The sequence below is a fragment of the Mustelus asterias genome, chromosome 10, assembly GCF_964213995.1.
Source record: "Mustelus asterias chromosome 10, sMusAst1.hap1.1, whole genome shotgun sequence".
NCBI classification, from domain to species: domain Eukaryota; kingdom Metazoa; phylum Chordata; class Chondrichthyes; order Carcharhiniformes; family Triakidae; genus Mustelus; species Mustelus asterias.
Genome location: NC_135810.1, coordinates 74,767,995 through 74,788,112, shown reverse-complemented (window position 1 = coordinate 74,788,112; position 20,118 = coordinate 74,767,995). Strand labels below are relative to the sequence as shown.

Below are 20,118 nucleotides of genomic sequence, written 5' to 3'. Positions count from 1 at the left end.
TCTGCTTCCTGATGTGAAATGGTATTCATCACGCTTGTTACGTGACTAGAGGCACGTTGGAGTCCACATGCAACTTGCATGTAACATCTTTTAGTTTGGCCATACAGTGAAGCAATAGTCTACAACTCAAGAACGTTGTTGTTCTGCATATGAATTATGTATGTGACTACAATCACCTGCAGGTCTGTTACAGTGTGGAAACCAGTAAGTGTGTCATGTCCATTCACCAGTATGGCAGAAAGCACCAGTTATTCTAATGTCTTTGAATGAGACTGGAATTTCAAATGTTCTAAGAATTTTAAATGGTTTGTCACTGTTCTAAGGGAAAAGCTTTGTAATCCTTGGTTTGCAGAGAATGAGGCAATCTTGAAGTTGTTGAACATTTTGTCTTCTATGACATTGACAGATCCTCCTGTATCGATGAAAGCAGCTAAAAGGTCACTGTCACACAGATTTGCTGCTGTGTCCATAAGAGAGCACAAATATATATTCAGGCTCATCCACCTCTCCACTGGCTACACTCAACGTTTTGCTGTGGCACACACATGAGGCACCCTTCTGTTGGTATTGGTCTTAATAACTGAGTAACAAATATGAGCCAAGTGATTGGATTTTCCACAAGCTTTGCATTGTTCACCAGTAGCAGGACACTTTGCCTGGTGTGGAAAAGCACCACCACAGTTTGAACAAGTCACAACTCCGTTGCGAAAGTGCTGGTGCTGCTTTGCAGGCAGCTTCATGACACGTGAGCAATGAACAGTGTTCACAGGAGTTTTGAGTGTGGTCGTTACTTTTGGCAGCCTCAACTTCAGTAGCTCTGAACTCTGAAACCAACAGCAATCCAACAACCCTGGCAGCTTTTATTCTCCCGAGTGTTTTTTCATGAAGTTGAGGAGCGAGGCGATTATTTGCGTTTTGATTTCCCATTCCAGAAGTTCAACATCAAAGTCACATTTCATTGTTAGTTGCCTCAAACACAATATTGGTCAATTGTCTCATCTGCTTCTAACTTCAAGGCACAGACTGACTACTTCTTTATTCTCCCTGTTGAGAATAAAGACAAATGAACCACCCTGGCAAATTTACAACACATTCTAAATCTGCACTAGGTGGATGACATTAGCAATATTTAATCAAGTATGATTGTGGTATAACGGTCAACTGAATGACACTGAAATACACACAAGACACTCAGAACAAGCTCCAGAATAGCCAAGATATAAAAGGAAAAGGATATAAAAAAAACTTACTAAATCTTGGTGACATCCTTATCAATCTCCCTTTACTAGCTAGTTTCATCTAGTCCATTTTTTCCTCAAGACTCTGCACTGAGCAACTCTTCATTCTCAAATGATTGAAATCTCCATTTCAGATAACCTGATACTCGCTCCTCTTAGTTCATCATCATCCTTTTCACACTATAATTCTTCTTCCATATCAACTCATCTATTCATAGCTCTCTCAATCTTGTTCATGGTCTCTCCACTCCTGATGTCTCTGAGGTCATCACCACTTCCTTGTATCTCTCACAACAGCCTTATCCTCCTTCATTGCTACTTCCTTCTTCAGTTAGCTTGAAAATAAATTCTCTTTGAATTCCATGGTGTTTAGAATGTCAAAAGCACTTAGTAATCCAGAAGAGAATTGAGCATCTCAAAACAATTCATCAGTTTGGATTCAGAATCAAACATACCTGCAAATTATAAGTCATGTACTGCTACATGGCTATATAGCTTTTCTCAACAGGTTTAATGAGATAAGTTTCATATTATTTCTTCAAATGGTGGCCTGCTATAAATTTATAGTTAAAATAACATTTCAAACTAGGCTATTTCAGCGAGTGGGATAAAAAGCATTAGGAAAGGAGATGGGGTGGCACAGTGGTTAGCACTGCTCCCTCACGGTGCCAGGGACCCGTGTTCGATTCCCGGCTTGGGTCACTATCTGTTGGGAGTCTGCACATTCTCCCCTTGTCTGCGAGGGTTTCCTCCGGGTGCTCCGATTTCCTCCCCAGTCCAAAGATGTGCGGGTTAGGTAAATTGGCCATGATAAATTGCCCCTTAGTGTCAGGGAGATTGGCGGGGTAAACATGTGGGGTTACGGGGATAGGGCATGGGTGGGATTGTGGTCGGTGCAGACTCAATGGGCTGAACAGTCTACTTCTGTACCAAAGGGATTCTATGATGCTATGAGACAAATCAGGAACAGATAATCAAAGTGCAGCAAAAATAGCCTTGTCTATTTCACAGAACAAAAAAAAACTTACCAGGTTTTATTTCGATTGTACCATTTTTTGGATGTAGAATCTTTGGACCAACACTGGCCTTGCAGCCTGTAGAAATAAAAACATTCTGTGAGCAAAATAATAAAGTGGGGCACTTTGGGAAAACTATATTGAATTGACATTAAGCACATTGAAGAAAAATGTTAAAAATACAACTTTGTTCTGTAATTCTTTGTGGTTATAAATGAGAGATACATCTTGGGATACTCTACCATGCGTTATTGCTTTATACTACATATATTCAACCGGTCAGAAAGGCAAGAACTGGTGATGAGAAACTATTCCATTCCAGTAGGTGGTGGTATTGTTTAGCTGCTGGAGCCAATCATTTCAGTACATTCTAATAGGTAAACATTTCTACATTTATTCATCACGTTTTTTTTTAATTGTACATTACTCCATTAAATTGTTAGGACCGTCACATGAGTATTTATAACCATGGAAGAGGTCACAAAAGTGTTTCTTTTTCAGGTTGAGAAAAATAAAGTTAAGGGTGGGATCCTGAGCCCAAACTCTAAGAATCGCTGGTGGGGGCACAAAATCCAGAGAAAATTGGAAATCATGAATTCCGCCGGCGAGTTCCGATTTTCTCTGCCCTCCACGGGTGATGTAATCAGGCTAACACCCATTATGGGAATTAACCTGATTTTAATAAATTTTACTTAATTTCAATGTAATTAACTGGATCCTTCACCATATGGTTCCCCCCTCACGGTATATTCATACTTCGCCAACGTTTGACAGGTTTTTCTTTAAAAATGTAAACTTGTTTAAGGGATCCCTCAGGAGGCACAAAGATAAGCATAGCCCCGGAGGGGGGGTTTGGAGTTGGTGGGAAATGCTGGCAATTATTATGTGGTGGGGGGGGGGGGGTATTTTTATTTCTGACCGGGGTGCCCTTTCAAGATGGCACTCCGATGTTTGTGAAGCCTCTCGTTGGCTCTAGGAGCCCCACCCTGCCAGAGTGATGGCATAAAGCACGCCCACTCATTTATTTTCTTTAAAGAAGCTCAAAATCTGGAGAGAAAACTGGTCTGTGCAACTGGAGAGTTACACAGCAGCTTTCTCACTCAGTCTGACACTTAGGGGGCGATCTTACCAGAATTTGGCTATGATTTTTTTCTGCTTTAGCAACAGATCATCATACAAAGAAAGTTTACAGCGCAGGAAGAAGTATCTATGTCTGCCAAAGAGCCAGCCACCCAGCCTAATCCCACTTTCTAGTATTTGGACAGGAGCCCCGCAGGTTGCCACATGGTGCACTATCTCGGCACCTTTTAAATGACTGAGTTTGAGTGAAATAATTTGTAATGTTAAATTTTTGAAAAAATACATCTTTAAGAGTTTAATCTTTCAACTACAAAAATACAAGTACTAATTCTGGTTCTCTTTGTAGGAATTATTTGCCGAGAAAATTTTAAAAGTACATCGAGGGTGAAGGATTTGAGTATGTAAGTGGAGACATTGGGCCCGATTTTACCATTTTCATTCTAAGTGCTGAATCTGGGTGTAATTCAGATCCGACTTAGAAATCTACTTTCCGGCGCCCCCATACGCACTCAGCCTGAAAAAAAACCACGGGTCCCATTCGTTCTGTGGGCGGGGCTTAGCACGGCCGAAACGATCGGAGCTCTGAACTGCGCATGCGCAGTTAGAAACAAATTTGAAAAAGCGCGCCCATGTCACATCGCTCCCGGACCACAGAAAGCGGAGAAAGCGGTAGCGAAAAACTGGAGCGATGGTGCACACAGACATCACTGTCCCCCTTATCCACCCACACCCCCCACTACCCACACTGTCCCCCTTATCCACCCCCCCACTACCCAGACCAATCGCCACCCCTGCCTCCCTCCCCCCCACCAATTGCCCGCAGAGTGGCAGCAGACCTGGCAGCGGACCCCAGCTCCCCCCCCCGCGCCCCCACCAGAGATATATCTGCCCTCCCACCCCTCCACCTTCCTGAGATACATCTTACCCATCTCCATCCTCCCCCACCCCCCCCCCTCCACAATGATCTGGCTTCACTCATCCTTCCCCAGAGAATGGTCTGGCCTCACTCACCCCCCCCGCCGAGGAACATCTGACCCACCTGCTCCTCCCTCCCGACCAGACAATGATCAGTCCTCCCCCTCCCCCCAGAGATACATCTGACCCGCCTTCTCATCCCACCCCCACCAGACAACGATCTGGCCTCACTCCCCCCCTGCCCCCAACCAGAGAATGATCTGACCCACCTTCCCCCCCCCCACCCTGATCTGAGTCAGGGAGCCGTTGGAAGCTTGGAACGTGCTCTTCAGCAGCTGGAGCGCCCGATTCAGACTTTTGTTTAGCAGGTCCATTATGGCTCGGTTCCGGATTGGCAAACGCGGTGGTAAAGGGGGAAATGCTGATAAAGTTGGGCGGGCAGTTCATTAATTCAATTTAAATGCATGCAAATGCGTTAATGGCCTCTCACCCGACTTTACCACGTTTTCGCGCCCGTAAAAAATCGGGCCCATTGTGGTTTTCTCTGTTGTCATTAGAGAGTTCTCCATATTGGTGTACTTGACAGCCATGCTGTTATATGTGTGGTAACGCTAATGATTTGTTTTCCATCAGAAAGCATTTACAATGAAAGGCAAAAAAAATTTCATTTGAAAGTTGACAGCGTGCATTTTCCTCACCAGCTATTACAATGTAGAAATTTTTACTAATAAAATCTATATGTATTATTGTCTTGGAACACAACAAACCTACCTTTAACATCAAAGTCAATGGTTCTGGTCATCCTGTACTGTAAACCATCATGCATAAACTGCAGTTCACAGACATAGATTCCAGCATCTGATGGTTCCACATTTACTACTGTAAGTTGGTGGTCACCTTTATGATAGATATATTTTTTTCCATACGTAACAGGCTCACAATTCTGAATTAAAAAGACAGCATACACAGTTATCATTATAGAATCAAGGCTCGCATAGCCCAGAGGCTTGGCGCTGACAAAACCAGAGTAGAAAAATGGCAGAGCAAAATGTACACTCATCTTTGATTGTTCCTGGGTCAAGCTGAAAACCCTTTCACTAGATGTCTGCTACTGTTAGGTCAGATATTGCTGCAATTAAAAGGTAATGCACCAGAAATTGTAAATTGCGCTGAAAGGAACTCAGCCTGCTACATCTACTAGAGTGACAACTTGTGTTTATATAGCACCTTTAAAGTAATGAAAGATCCCAAGGCACTTCACAGGAGCATTATAAAATAAAGTATGACACCAAACCACATAAGGAGATATCAGGTTGTGATCAAAGGTTAGGTTTTCAGGAGTGTTACGAAGGAGGAAAATGAGATGGAGGGGCAAAGAGGAGAGGGGAAATTCCAGAACTTAAGACCTAGGTAACTGCAGGCACAGCTAACAGTGGTGGAGCAATTACATTGGGAATGCACTGGAGGCCAGAATTAGAAGAGGGCAACTATCAAAGTACAAGATTTGAGAAGAAGGACAAAAATTTAAAAGTCACGATCTTGCTTGACCAGAAGCCAATGTAGGTCAGTGTCCTATGAACAGACATTAGAGTTTCAAAGAATGAGAGTCGATTGCATTGAAACCCATAAAATGTTTCAAGAGCTAGACAGGGTTAATGCAATGGAATTGGCTACAACGGGAGTTAAGGGATGTACACAGTGTACTGGAATATATGGGCACCCCTAGAGCTCAGCAGCTGGCCTCATGGGCAAGCTCAGTCTCCACCCCCTCCCTACTGGCAAGATTCACATTACGGCCTCTGAATTGCACAGAGTGCCGTAAGTTAGTGGGTCTTACCTCGCTGCAAAAAACGGCAAGAAAAACCTCCCATTTTCTCGCCCATTTTCCAATTAGAATATTTTGAGAAAATTCCGCCCACAGTTTTTAAAAATGAGCTTGGAATTTCCAGCCAGGATCCACCTCTTGCAGACTGGGACATTCACCTGGACAAAGATACCCGGAGATAAAGATGGGACACGACTGAGATTCGTGTCCCAGGGTTGTTTCCATACTAAAAGTTTCCTCTTAGCATCAGGAAACAGCATGGTCAGACCCAACAGCCTCAGAGAGACCACAAAAACCATCTTAAAATTGAAAAATTATTCCCATCTGTTTGAGGTGTGCTTAACAATGCTTACAGAACCATTTTTATTTGCACCATCCATTTCAGTGGTCCATTTTGAATGCTAGAGTTAAACAAACAGCATTGATGTCCTATATTTCATCGGGGTAAAGGGAATGCAATTAAGGCTGCTTCCCTATATTTGTTTTCATTTGCTTGTGTCAACCAGCATATGGGCTTTCTCCCTGGGAAAATGGGAATGTGTGCAGCACAGGTCTAAGCAATTCTCTCGTCCCCATTTAGCTTTGATACATCTATCGAACAGCTCCAATGAAAGACTTCTTTTGTGTTTTACTCAGGAGAAGTGAACAACGCTAGAAAGACCAGCATTTATTGCCCAATCCTAATTGCCCTCGAGAAGGTGCTGCCGAGTTGCCTTCTTGAACCTCTACAGTCCACCTAAGGGTGGTTAGGGAGGAAGGCTTCATGGTGACAGGGAAGGAATGATAATAGGCAACATTTTTGTGGCAACTCCGGAGACCTTTTAAAATGGCAGGTGGGACTTGGATTTGGGAGTCCTGCCCCAATTCTGACTGATCCTATTCCCGCCAATAGAGGAAAGGGAAAGGCCATGACTCTCAAATGCAGCAAATCCAAACTCAGCAGGGCAATTTGAACTTAGCACCAAGTTCAAACAGACCTGATTTCACTGCCGCAAGGGCCTGACACTGCAATGTGTGAGTAACTACGTTTTAGAGATGTAAATGTTCTTGAACAGCAACTAGGAATGTGGAACCATCAGGTTATCAGTATAAAATAGCCCGAGTTTTTAAAAATGTTCGTAGTTTCAATCGATGTTTGTTCATTGGCCCCCAAGTGCTACCATAACATCATTACCGCTCAAGTGTTTTCCACAACCGATCAGTATCACAATGGCGCAAGTCCAGAGTTTGATTAAAAGCTCCAAGAGGTTGTTAAAGGATTAGCTGTCTCTGATCTGGGTCATGAATACAAATGTTTTGTATTTAATAAAAGGTTAAATGTGTTGAATGGGCTTTGGAAATGTGTTTTTTTTTATATGGCAAGTCTGTAATAGATATTTATGATGTTATTTTATTTCACCTCAGCATAGCTCCTGAGGTGTGCCTATGTGATTTGACATGGAGGATGTAAAAGGTGGTGGGCATGAATTCCAATAACTTGGCATTAGTGCTGAAGGGGTCACTTGGGTGGTTGGGGAGTCATGAATCTGTACTAAGTTGGCATAGGGACCATAAAGGGCCATTGGGAGTCAGTGGATAATAGATTGTTATGGAGGGTGCCATTGGGGTTGGATGAGTTGGCATGAGTTAACAATTGTGTGCGTGGGAGTGAGTGGGATGGGGGGAGGTGATGGAATATGATGGGGCGAGACACAGAGTCTAATATTTAGCAAAACAACCGGGACAAAGTCCCAAAGTTATTATTTTAAGTGACACAGTAACTTCCATATTTATAAATAAACAGTATAAATTTATATACACATTGTAAACTATTCCTTACCTTGTACCAATGTAGTTCTAATTCTTCATCTGAGGTTATGTAGTCATCAATATCTGGACAAGAAATCTTTTTAGAAGTCCTAACATATGAAGTAGACCCATAGAAAAATCTATTTTGGAAGCATGAAGGACTGGTTGAGTTAGTAACTGTTAATGAAACAGTATGTTTTTGGCAAGATGTTGGATACCTGCAAGTGTACAATGAAGAGTTAGAGTGATTTTAATAAATAATTACTGACCAAAAGAAGACATAGGTTTAAGGTTAGAAGGGACAAATTTAAAAGAGACCCGAGAGGCAACTTCTTCACATAGAGGGTGGTGCGGATATGCAATGAGATATCATAGAAAGTGGTTGAGGCAGGTACAATAGCCATATTCAAAAAGCACGTGGATAAGTACATGGATAGGAAAGGATTACAGAGCTATGAGCCAAACGCGGGCAATTGGGAGGGCGCCATGGTCAGCATGGACCGGTTGGGCGATGGGCCTGCATCCGTATTGTATTACTCTAAAAATGTTTATGATTACTCAAATAATGAAATGAGAAAATATTTAAATTTGGCATTTAGTTTGCAACAAGAAACTGTCCAGATGGAATTCATAAAACACCATCATATTTTCTGGTAGCTCAAGCGCTGGAATTTAAAGCACCAATCCTGCACTTTTGCAAGGATCACATTGCCAGTTCCTGTAAACATGACCTTCCCAATGAACCTGGACATGCTTGGCTTTTTCCAGGCTGAAGCTGGAGAAGTTGGTAACACCTTGCAGTCTGTCATCTACTGTTGAGCAAGGGATGTCATTGAGGACTCAAGCCTCTTTCCCTATTCTCCAAATGTCCCACACCTGACCTTTCTCCCGTCACTATCACAGGGTCTGCCTGGCCAAAATGGAAACACAAAAGCAAACACTTTTGCAATATGCCCTTATTTGTAACAGAAATCATGCCATGTGACATACAAAGGATATTCATCACTTATGTACATTCCCTGGGTACTCTCACCTTTCTCTGTGCTCCTACATTGACTTTCTGCAGTACAGTCAATAGAAGCTTATTGACTGTCAGTGCAGGGGACTGCTATATGCCCTGATCTAGAGCAGCTCTGGGTCTAGCAGACAGAGCTGTAGTCTGCACCACCTCAACACTTAAATCAGATCTATGGAACCTTACCTTACGACACAGGTATAGTAGCCAGTGTCTTTCAACAATACTGGAAGAAACCAAAGCGAATCATTCTCTGTGTGAATCCTTTGCTTCTTGTCTGCTGTAATTATTTCAGATGTTTCATTATTATACCACGTGAGACTGTAGTTCTGTTCTGTACTCAACTCAGGGCAGATCAAAATAACTCCTTCACTTTCCAGAACAAAGTAGCGGTTAAAATCAACACCCATGTCCAAGCATGATTCTGCAAACAATAAATAAAATGGAACAACAGATATAATATAAAGTGCAATAACTGTCAAATCCGTTCTTGAATACACTTCAAAACAAAAAGAAAATAATCTCTCCTGACAAGCAAAGCTCTGGGCATTTCAAAGAGGCATCTTTAACTGAATCAGAAACAAATGGCATTGATTACAAAACGCCATGTAGCATAGATAAGAAGGGAGAAGTCTCCACTTACTGTTACCCACAATATCTATTGGGCTTTTGCATGGAAACTTCCAGTAATAAGAGATAAAATTGAAAATGCTGGAAAAAAAACTCAGCGGAGATTTTCCAGCATTTTCTGATTGTATTTTAGATTTCCAGCATCTGCAATATTTTGTTTTTATTACAGCAATTAGAGATCAATTGCAGCGCAGTGCTCTTAAATCTGAGCGATTATTTTTCTTAAAGCACAGGCACCACATCCTCATTAAACCATAAACAAAAATCAACTTAAGTCCATCCATAAAAATTATAAGAGACTGAGAAACTAAAACAGAAAATGCTGGAAAATCTCAGCAGGTCTGACAGCATCTGCAGAGGTAGAACACGGGCGAGGGCCCCCAATGACTGTGAAGGAATGATGATATTGTTCCAAGTCAGGACAGTATGTGACTTGGAGGGGAACTGCCACTCTGGTCTTTCTAGATGGTAGCGGTTACAGGTTTGGACTGTGCTGTTGAAGGAGTCTTAGTTTATTGTTGCAATACATCTTATCAATGATACACACTGCTGCCATTGTGCGTCGGTGGTGGAGGGAGTGAATGTTGAAGGTAATGCCAATCAAACACGTTGCTTTGTCCTGGATAATGTTGAGCTTCTTAAGTGTTGTTGGAGCTGCACTCATCCATGCAAGTAGAGGTATTCCATCACACTCTTGACTTGTGCCTTGTAGACAGTTTTGGGAAGTCAAGAGGTGAGCTACTCTGTGCAGAATTCCTAGTCTCTGATCCGCTCTTGTAGCCACAGTATCTATATGGTTGGTCCAGAGTTAAAATAGCTTTTGTTATTTTTGTAAGGTGCAAGTTAAAAAGATTTAGAAGCAAATAAAATCTGCTATAGTGGCTTGCTCCCGTTTTTAAATTTAAAAACAAATTGTATTTTATATTCTAAGTCACAAAATCCGGTTGCGTGTTCATTCTGCGACTCTTGTCTCACGCAAATTCAAAGCTCACACCATAATCCTGAGTGTGACCACAAGACTAGATACTTTGCATTTATAGACAGACTCTGGTTTACAAGTGTGAGACATAGACATAGGAGCAGATTTGAGTAAGACAAAAGGATCTAAAAAAATCCAAAATCATTATAGTCTTCATCTTTGTCAATTTTATAAACATCCTACGACAGTATACTGGACCATCATTTAAAAATACAAGAAAAACAAGTCAAGCTATCTTTTCAAAAAACTGTACAAATGGAAAATCATTAACTTTTCATTAACATCTCACAAACACAAGTTTGTAGGAATCTAATGTACACATAACCTTCTTATATTCATATATACAGAGTATGATTAACACCCACCCACAGCCATTTTTGAGTGATAGGAAAGTTTCGACCTAGATTTTTCTGTGGTTATTTTCTTGAGTCATGAAGGTAGAAAAAGTATAATCACGCAATACAACATTTCTTACAATATCATTGCACCTACCTTGAGTGGGACCAAAATGTTGAGGCAAGGCTGACACCAATGTAAATAATCCAAAGAGGGTGACAGAAACTGAAGCAGCCATTTTCCTGTAATTAACAAAAAGAATAGAAACATGCATGAATTTTTAAAAATCACTGATATCACTCAAACTCCAGCAACTCATCACAGCTCCCAAAACGACGACATTCCATCAAGGTGTCAAAATACTTAGCTTTCAAGGACTCAGAGATTTTCTTGAGGGCTACATTTTGATTTTCAAGGGTTACTATTTGGTATTCAGGGTCTGCTTTTTCATTCTCACAAACTTTTTTTATTAGCCGATGCAGTCATTACCTTTCATATTTGTGGTGATTTTTTTAAAATCAGGGTTTTCTTCCTTAGATAGACAAATTAGCACAAATATCAAAAATTGTTTCCTTGCATGTATATACTAGCGGTTAGCACTGCTGTCTCATAGAGCCAGGGACCCGGGTTCGATTCCCGGCTTGGTCACTGTCTGCGCGGAGTTCTCCCCGTGTCTGCGTGGGTTTCTTCCGGGTGCTCCGGTTTCCTCCCACAGTCTGAAAGATGTGGTTAGGTGCGCTGGCCATACTAAATTCTCCTTCAATGTACCTGAAGAGACGCCGGAGTGTGGCGACTAGGGAATTTTCACAGTAACTTCATTGCAGTGTTAATGTAAGCCTACTTGTGACACTAATAAATAAACTTTAAACTTAAATATTTTAATTTGGAATCCATAAATGAGATGTTTTTGTTAATTTATTCGAAATAAATCTCCCTTACTCAATTTCCAGAATGAAAATCCCAACTACTTGCACAAGATATCGTATTGGGAATGAGTCTCTCACCTGCGGTGCCGATTAAAAATTAATTGAAAGCAATTAGCATGCTCCAGCATCCTTTGGTTTTGTTCTGGTAATGTCAATTTTCTTTCCCTCAACTTTTTAAAAGTGATAACACTAACTTGCAACACTACTGGAAAATCTCACAAACTGTGCACATGTGGAAAGAGGGTGACATCATCAAAATGACACAAGGAGTAAGAAGCTTATGAAATTATTTTTCAACAACCTCTCAAATGTTTGTCAGTGATACAGTTAAGAGTGGAGAAACAAGTATTGGTCAACACAATAATACATTACACACCAGGTTATTGATTTAGCCTCGAGTGTATTTTCAAAGTACAATTTTTAAGAATTTGCTAGCCCACTGAGGTACGTTCCTGACCAGAGTTATGCCCTACAATTATCTAATGTGCAGAGATATGTGCATAACATTGATATTGAGTTTAGTGATGTGAGGTGTTGATGGAGCACTAAGTCATGCAGTTAGATCAGGTACAGTCAGAATCTCAGCTGAGCTATTAAAAGCTCTTTTTCATTTCATTTCTCCAGCTCTGTGAACCTCTGCAAAAACCTCTCCTGGTTGAATAGCTGGGAAAATTATAGAAGTGGGTACAGAAGGGGCAGGCTTGGGGGTCCTTTACTGAGCTCAGTGAGATGCAAAAGTGCCCGACGAACAACACAGATGCAAGAGTTTTCACAGAAATTCAAGGAAAAAATATCAGTTCTCAAAACATGCCCTATCAATGCCCAGATCATCGATTTGAGTCCCGACTTAACAACTTAATCATTTGTTCAAAAAGGCTATACTCTTTAGAAATGTTTAATCGTCATTGACTAGATGGAAATGTGGCAGCTGGAAGGTGGTGAACTGAATAACAAATCAGCCAAATTTTCTATCTCGAATGCATTTGAACAAATATAAAGGAACAAGATCAGACCCGAACTGATACACCCACTCTTCCTGGGCTTTCATGAAACAAGGACAGTTGAGCAAGCCAGCAAAAGGAATCACATTTCAACATAAGTCACAGCCTTCACAGCAGGAAATTGGGGGAGGGGAAAAGAACTCTCACTATTTCCCACAGCATAACACATCATGTATGTATATAAACACACTCATAACATTTTTCTATATCCAAATTCCCGAGTATTCCAAAAGAAGCAACTGGGGGTGAGCCGAGTGAGAAAGCTCAGGTGGTTAGGGGCTGTAAAAGACTGGGCCTTGTGATTGGGGACTCCACAATTAAGGGGACAGATAGGAGGGTCGGAACTAAAGGTAGGGACTCAGGGTTGGTGTGTTGCCTACCAGGGGCTGGGGTCCGGGATGTGTCTGACAGGGTATTCAGGACTCTTAGGGGGGAGGGAGATAAACCACAAGTTATTGTACATGTGGGGACACACGACATAGGGAGGATAGGGGAAGGGGATATTAGGCAGGGATTTATGGAGTTGGGGTGGAAACTAAAGGCCAAGACTGACAGAGTGGTTATCTCTGGACTCTTGCCTGTACCACGGGATAGTTTAGAGAGGAATAGGGAGAGGGAAGGTTTGAATTCATGGCTGAGGGGATGGTGCAGGAGGGAGGGGTTCAGGTACTTAAGCAATTGGGGCTCGTACTGGGGAAGGTGTGACCTCTATGAGAAGGATGGTCTACACCTTAATCAGAAGGGGACCAATATCCTGGGGGGTAAATTTGCTAAGGCCATGCAGGGAGGTTTAAACTGATTCGGGGGGGGGGAGGGATCCTGAGTAGTGGGGCTGAAAGTGAGGGATGCATGGATGGGGACTGCAATGCACGGCATTGCAGAGGTGGGGTGGAGCAGGGTTTGAAATGTGTATACTTCAATGCCAGGAGTATTCGCAATAAAGTGGGTGAACTTGCAGCGTGGATCAGTACCTGGGACTTCGATGTTGTGGCTATTTCAGAGACATGGATAGAGCAGGGGCAGGAATGGATGCTGCAGGTCCCGGGGTTCAAATGTTTTAGTCGAAGTAGGGAAGGAGGTAGAAGAGGGGGAGGGGTAGCATTATTGGTCAGAGATTGTATCACAGTGTCAGAGAGGAGGTTTGATGAGGACTTATCTGTTGAGGTAGTATGGGCGGAGATTAGAAATAGGAGAGGAGAGGTCACCCTGTTGGGAGTCTTTTATAGACCTCCTAAAAGTTCTAGAGAGGTTGAGGAAAGGATTGCGGAGTCAATCCTGCTTAGGAGTGATAGTAATAGGGCAATTGTTATGGGGGATTTTAACTTGACTAATATTGACTGGAATTGTTATAGCTCTAGCTCGTTAGAGGGGTCAGTTTTTGTTCAAAGCGTGCAGGAAGGTTTTTTGACTCAGTATGTAGACAGGCCAACTAGAGGTGAGGCTATATTGGATCTGGTGCTGGGAAATGAGCCAGACCAGGTGCTAGACTTGGAAGTTGGTGTGCATTTTGGTGATAGTGACCACAATTCGGTTACGTTCACCTTAGTGATGGAAAGGGATAGGCATGAACCTCGGGCCAGTGGTTTTAGCTGGGGGAAGGGTAATTATGAGGCTATTAGGAGAGAATTAGGAAACATAGGTTGGACTAGGAGATTACAGGGACTGGGAACGTCCGACATGTGGAGTTTTTTCAAGGAGCAGCTACTGCGAGTCTGTGATAGGTATGTCCCTGTCAGGCAAGGAGGAATTGGTAGGGCTAGGGAACCGTGGTGCACCAAAAAAGTTTCTTTGTTGGTTAAAAAGAAAAAGGAGGCTTATGTTCGGATGAGACGTGAGCACTCGGGTAGTGCACTAGAAAGCTTTAGATTGGCTAAGAGGGAGTTGAAGAGCGAGCTTAGAAGGGCTAAAAGGGGACATGAGAAGACTTTGGCGGATAGGGTTAAAGAGAATCCTAAGGCGTTCTATAGGTATGTCAAGAACAGAAGGTTGGTTAGGGCAAGTTTAGGGCCAGTTATAGATGGCTGAGGGAAGTTATGTGTGGAACCGGAGGAGATTGGTGAAGCATTGAACCAATATTTCTCTTCGGTGTTCACGCAAGGGGACATGAATATAGCTGAGGAGGACACTGGGTTGCAAGGGAGTAGAATAGACAGTATTACAGTTGATAAGGAGGATGTGCAGGATATTCTGGAGGGTCTGAAAATAGATAAATCCCCTGGTCCGGATGGGATTTATCCAAGGATTCTCTGGGAGGCAAGAGAAGTGATTGCAGAGCCTCTGGCTCTGATCTTCAGGTCGTCGTTGGCCTCTGGTATAGTACCAGAAGATTGGAGGTTAGCGAATGTTGTCCCATTGTTTAAGAAGGGGAACAGAGACTTCCCCGGGAATTATAGACCGGTGAGTCTCACTTCTGTTGTCGGCAAGATGTTGGAAAAAATTATAAGGGATAGGATTTATAGTTATTTGGAGAGTAATGAATTGATAGGTGATAGTCAGCATGGTTTTGTGGCAGGTAGGTCGTGCCTTACTAACCTTATTGAGTTTTTTGAGAAAGTGACCAAGGAGGTGGATGGGGGCAGGGCAGTGGACGTGGTATATATGGATTTTAGTAAGGCGTTTGATAAGGTTCACCATGGTAGGCTTCTGCAGAAAATGCAGATGTATGGGATTGGGGGTGATCTAGGAAATTGGATCAGGAATTGGCTAGCGGATAGGAAACAGAGGGTGGTGGTTGATAGTAAATATTCATCATGGAGTGCGGTTACAAGTGGTGTACCTCAGGGATCTGTTTTGGGGCCACTGCTGTTTGTAATATTTATTAATGATCTGGATGAGGGTATAGTTGGGTGGATTAGCAAATTTGCTGATGACACCAAAGTCGGTGGTGTGGTAGACAGTGAGGAAGGGTGTCGTAGTTTGCAGGAAGACTTAGACAGGTTGCAAAGTTGGGCCGAGAGGTGGCGGATGGAGTTTAATGCGGAGAAGTGTGAGGTAATTCACTTTGGTAGGAATAACAGATGTGTTGAGTATAGGGCTAACGGGAGGACTTTGAATAGTGTGGAGGAGCAGAGGGATCTAGGTATATGTGTGCATAGATCCCTGAAAGTTGGGAATCAAGTAGATAAGGTTGTTAAGAAGGCATATGGTGTCTTGGCGTTTATTGGTAGGGGGATTGAATTTAGGAGTCGTAGCGTTATGTTGCAACTGTACACAACTCTGGTGCGGCCGCACTTGGAGTACTGTGTGCAGTTCTGGTCCCCACATTACAGGAAGGATGTGGAGGCTTTGGAGAGGGTGCAGAGGAGGTTTACCAGGATGTTGCCTGGTATGGAGGGGAGATCCTATGAGGAGAGGCTGAGGGATTTGGGATTGTTTTCGCTGGAAAGGCGGCGGCTAAGAGGGGATCTTATTGAAACATATAAGATGATTAGAGGTTTAGATAGGGTGGATAGTGATAGCCTTTTTCCTCTGATGGAGAAATCCAGCACGAGGGGGCATGGCTTTAAATTGAGGGGGGGTAGTTATAGAACCGATGTCAGGGGTAGGTTCTTTACCCAGAGGGTGGTGAGGGATTGGAATGCCCTGCCAGCATCAGTAGTAAATGCGCCTAGTTTGGGGGCGTTTAAGAGATCCGTAGATAGGTTCATGGACGAAAAGAAATTGGTTTAGGTTGGAGGGCACAGTTTTTTTTTTTTTTTTTAAACTGGTCGGTGCAACATCGTGGGCCGAAGGGCCTGTTCTGCGCTGTAATGTTCTATGTTCTATGTTCTATGAAACTGCTTTACCAAAAGCACCTATACATGATAAATGATATTGCTATGCCATGCAATTGCCATGGAATACTGCACAAGCTTAAAGTTGTGGTTTTGACCCAACTATAATTTTGCTGGGATCTCACCCAGCTAGAGCAAATTAATCCACCTGCCATATTTATACTTATTATAAAAGTTTCTACTTTCTTCCATATTCATGCATATAAGAATTTTTTTCTAAACACACGCTGCTGCAAATATTTAGTTTTGGTTTGTGTGTTTTATGTGCTTTAGCATAACTTAGCATAATATGTTTTAACCTTAATTCCATAAAACTAAAAATTAACTGTAGAAAAACTGAATAAATACAATTAAAGCAAGCCTGGTGTCTATGGCCTACAAAAGGTTGGGACCATGTTGATTTCAGAGGTTAACAGCTGGGAAGGTAAAACCTTAAAACAGCAGGGGGATCTACTTAGCTAATGGTATGGAAATGTGATGTTGGCAATGCTTGAAGAACAAGGGATTCCAGAGAGATTGATTAGTTTTGGGAATTAGAGCTAGTTTAAAAACAATTCAGTAAACCCAGAAAGATTATACCCCATTTCCCCAAAAACGAAAAATTGTAAATGAGGGATAAATAATCTAAAGGTTCACACAAGGACCACTCAGAGAAGGCTATGTTGTCATGGAGACGAGTGGAGCTAAGGTAAGTTGCTCCAGTTTCAATTTATCTGGGTGGTTACTGAGGCAATTAGTCGCAGTTTGGACCTTGTGTGGTTTGCAGATCACCGAGAAGAAAGGCAACGCAAATAACAGTTAGCTAGAGGTGCGCTGTTAGGTCACTGTCTGTGTGGAGTCTGCACGTTATCCCTGTGGCTTGCATGAGTTTTCTCCGAGTGCTCCGGTTTCCTTCCACAGTCCGAAAGATGTGCTGGGCAGGTGCATTAGCCATGCTGAATTCTCCCCAAGTACCCGAACAGGTGCCGGAGTGTGACAACTATGGGATTTCCACAGTAGCTCCATTGCAGTGTTAATATTAGCCTCCTTGTCTTGTGACACTAATAAATAAACTTAAAACTTTAAGCAGAGAAAAAAACCTAACTTTATCATGCACCGTCGAGAATACGAATGAGGGTTAACCTCAGTTCAAAATTGGACACTGTAATGGGGTGGCATGGTGGCACAGTGGTTAGGACCGCTGCCTCACAGAGCCAGGGACCCAGATTCAATTCCCGGCTTGGGTCCTCATCTGTGCGTTCTCCTCGTGTCTACATGGGGTTCCTCCCACAGACTGAAGACAAACTGGTTAGGTGCATTAGCCATGCTAAATTCGGCCTCAGTGTACCCGAACAGGCGCCGGAGTATGGCGACTAAGGGATATTCAGAGTAACTTCATTGCAGTGTTAATGTAACTTGTGACATTAATAAATAAACTTCAAACTTTAAGATTGCCTAGTTTGAAATTATTGGGATATTCGACCATGGTCGCTATAGAGTCGTGTGCCAAAGAACTAACAGCAAGCAGATTAGCTTGGAAACATTGAAAAATAACCAGAATAACTGAGGCATTGACAGTAAAGAAATGATGAATTTATGTATTAACTTTGAGAATAGCTAGAGCTGAAGAGAATTAAAGATTGTTTCCAGAGCATTGGTGGTCCCTATTGAAGTAAATAGCTTTTAAAATTGGTGTGTCTTATAAAAGAATACTTGGGGGAAAATAAACAAACTTGAGTACATAACATACGTCATTACAAACCATTTTTTTTTTTAATATTGATTGTTTTCTTTGTTTAATTAAGTGAAATTTTACAGTATAATCAGATTGGTTAAATAAGGTATTCAGATTTCTATTTAAATGTGAATAGTTCCTAACCAGACCATAACATTTAACATTCGCATAACTCACTGGGACTTCCCAGGGGCTTCACAAGTGAAACAACTTTCAAATTATGGATATTAAAACTGGATTGTGACAAATGTCTGCTGTGACTCTCACCAATTTTACAGATGCACCATTGAAAGCATCCTTTGGTATGGCTCCTGTTCTGACCAAGACCGCAAGAAACTACAAAAAAGGCTCATGAACGTAGCCCAGTCCACGCAAACCAGCCTCCCATCCATTGACTCTGCCTACACTTGCCGCTGCCTCAGAAAAGCAGCCAGCATAATCAAGGACCCCACACACCCCGGACATTCTCTCAAAGTCTGAGATCAAGTACCAACCGACTAAAGAACAGCTTCTTCCCTGCTGCCACCAGAGTTTTGAATGAACATACCTGATATTAAGTTGACCTTTCTCCACACCCTAGCTATAACTGTAACACTATATTCTGCACCCTCTCCTTTCATTCTCCTCTATGTACTCTCTGAATGGTACATTTTGTCTGTATAGCGCGCAAGAAACAATACTTTTCACAGCATCCCAATACACATGACAATAATAAATCAAATCAAAATGATTTTAGGAAGATAAATGCATTTAATACTGAGTTGAAGGAATCTATAGTATTCACTGCTTTCCTAGGAATACAGGAAAAAAAAATCAGATAGACGTTTGCAATTCTTGTTTAAATGTATCATTTGGCAAGACCAAGACAGCTGCACAGCCATATCCTGTGGAAAAAAGTAATCGTGCATGCCAAACAATTCCTGTCTTGCACTGAGACATTAATTTTAACTTTCAACTAATATGAAAAATTTAGCACAAAGTAAACCCAAGTTAGGATAGCACAATACTATTTTGAAAATAAATGATTGACTACTAATGAGTTATCACTTAACATACTGAGAAAACACTGCCACACTTCACAGAAAGAAAACACACCTCAAACTAAAAAGGCACTTCACTATACTTACTCAAAAATCTGTACTTGCATTTGTACTGCTTTCTGTTTAATCAAACATCCTGGTTATATTGGAGGTTATGATCATTATACCTCAGCACTAAACACTGTGCTTAAGTTAACTGGTTCCAACTCTGCCGTCCAAATTAAGTGATGCCCAACCAGGAGAAGTGAATTATACTACCAGCTGTACTTTCCGAAAAGTCAGCAAGAGGTAGATCTGCACATGCAATGCAGATCTCTGATCCAGAGACAGAGGAACACATATTTTTCTTTCAGGGAGAAGTGTCAGCCCAATGCCAAAATTAGAAACATTTAGAAAATGTTTTCAAAGTTCCCAGCAGGTCCAATGTACTCATGCCCTGGGTTGGTAATGTGCCATCTCATGTGAACTCTTAGTGATAAGACAATAAAATGTAGGAATAGACATAGGGCCCATTCAGCCCATCCAGTCCACTCTGCCATTCAATGAGGTTATGACTAATTTGATAATCTTCAGCTTCACTTTCCTGCTTTATCCCAATAACCCTTGCTTCCCTTACTGATTAAAAATCTGTCCATCTCAGCCTTGAGCACACTTACCCAGCCTCTGTGGTAAAGAATTCACAGACTCACTACCCACTGAGGGAAGAAATTCCTCTTCATCTCTCGCGTAAATACTTGACCCCTTACTCTCAGATTATGTCCTCTGGATTATGTCCACTCCCACAAGGGGAAACAACTTCTCAGCATCTACCCCGTCAAGCCCCCCTGACAATCAAATGTCTC

The 20,118-nt window shown here is 42.1% G+C and overlaps 1 protein-coding gene across 2 annotated transcripts in view; it reads right to left on the bottom strand.

Moving 5' to 3' along the window:
• The window catches only part of LOC144499681 (interleukin-1 receptor type 1-like), a 53,860-nt gene that overhangs the window by 21,301 nt on the left and 12,441 nt on the right, over positions 1-20,118 (bottom strand). The window contains exons 2-6 of one of the 2 annotated variants that reach the window (XM_078221949.1): positions 10,979-11,064; positions 9,064-9,301; positions 7,894-8,080; positions 5,021-5,192; positions 2,267-2,332 (exon numbers count right to left, since the gene is read on the bottom strand). In XM_078221949.1, the coding sequence (XP_078078075.1) occupies positions 2,267-2,332; positions 5,021-5,192; positions 7,894-8,080; positions 9,064-9,301; positions 10,979-11,060 (745 nt within the window). In that variant the 5' untranslated portion in view covers positions 11,061-11,064. Of the gene's footprint in view, positions 1-2,266; positions 2,333-5,020; positions 5,193-7,893; positions 8,081-9,063; positions 10,297-10,978; positions 11,065-20,118 lie in introns of both variants that reach the window. The other variant, XM_078221950.1, reaches the window with a different exon arrangement.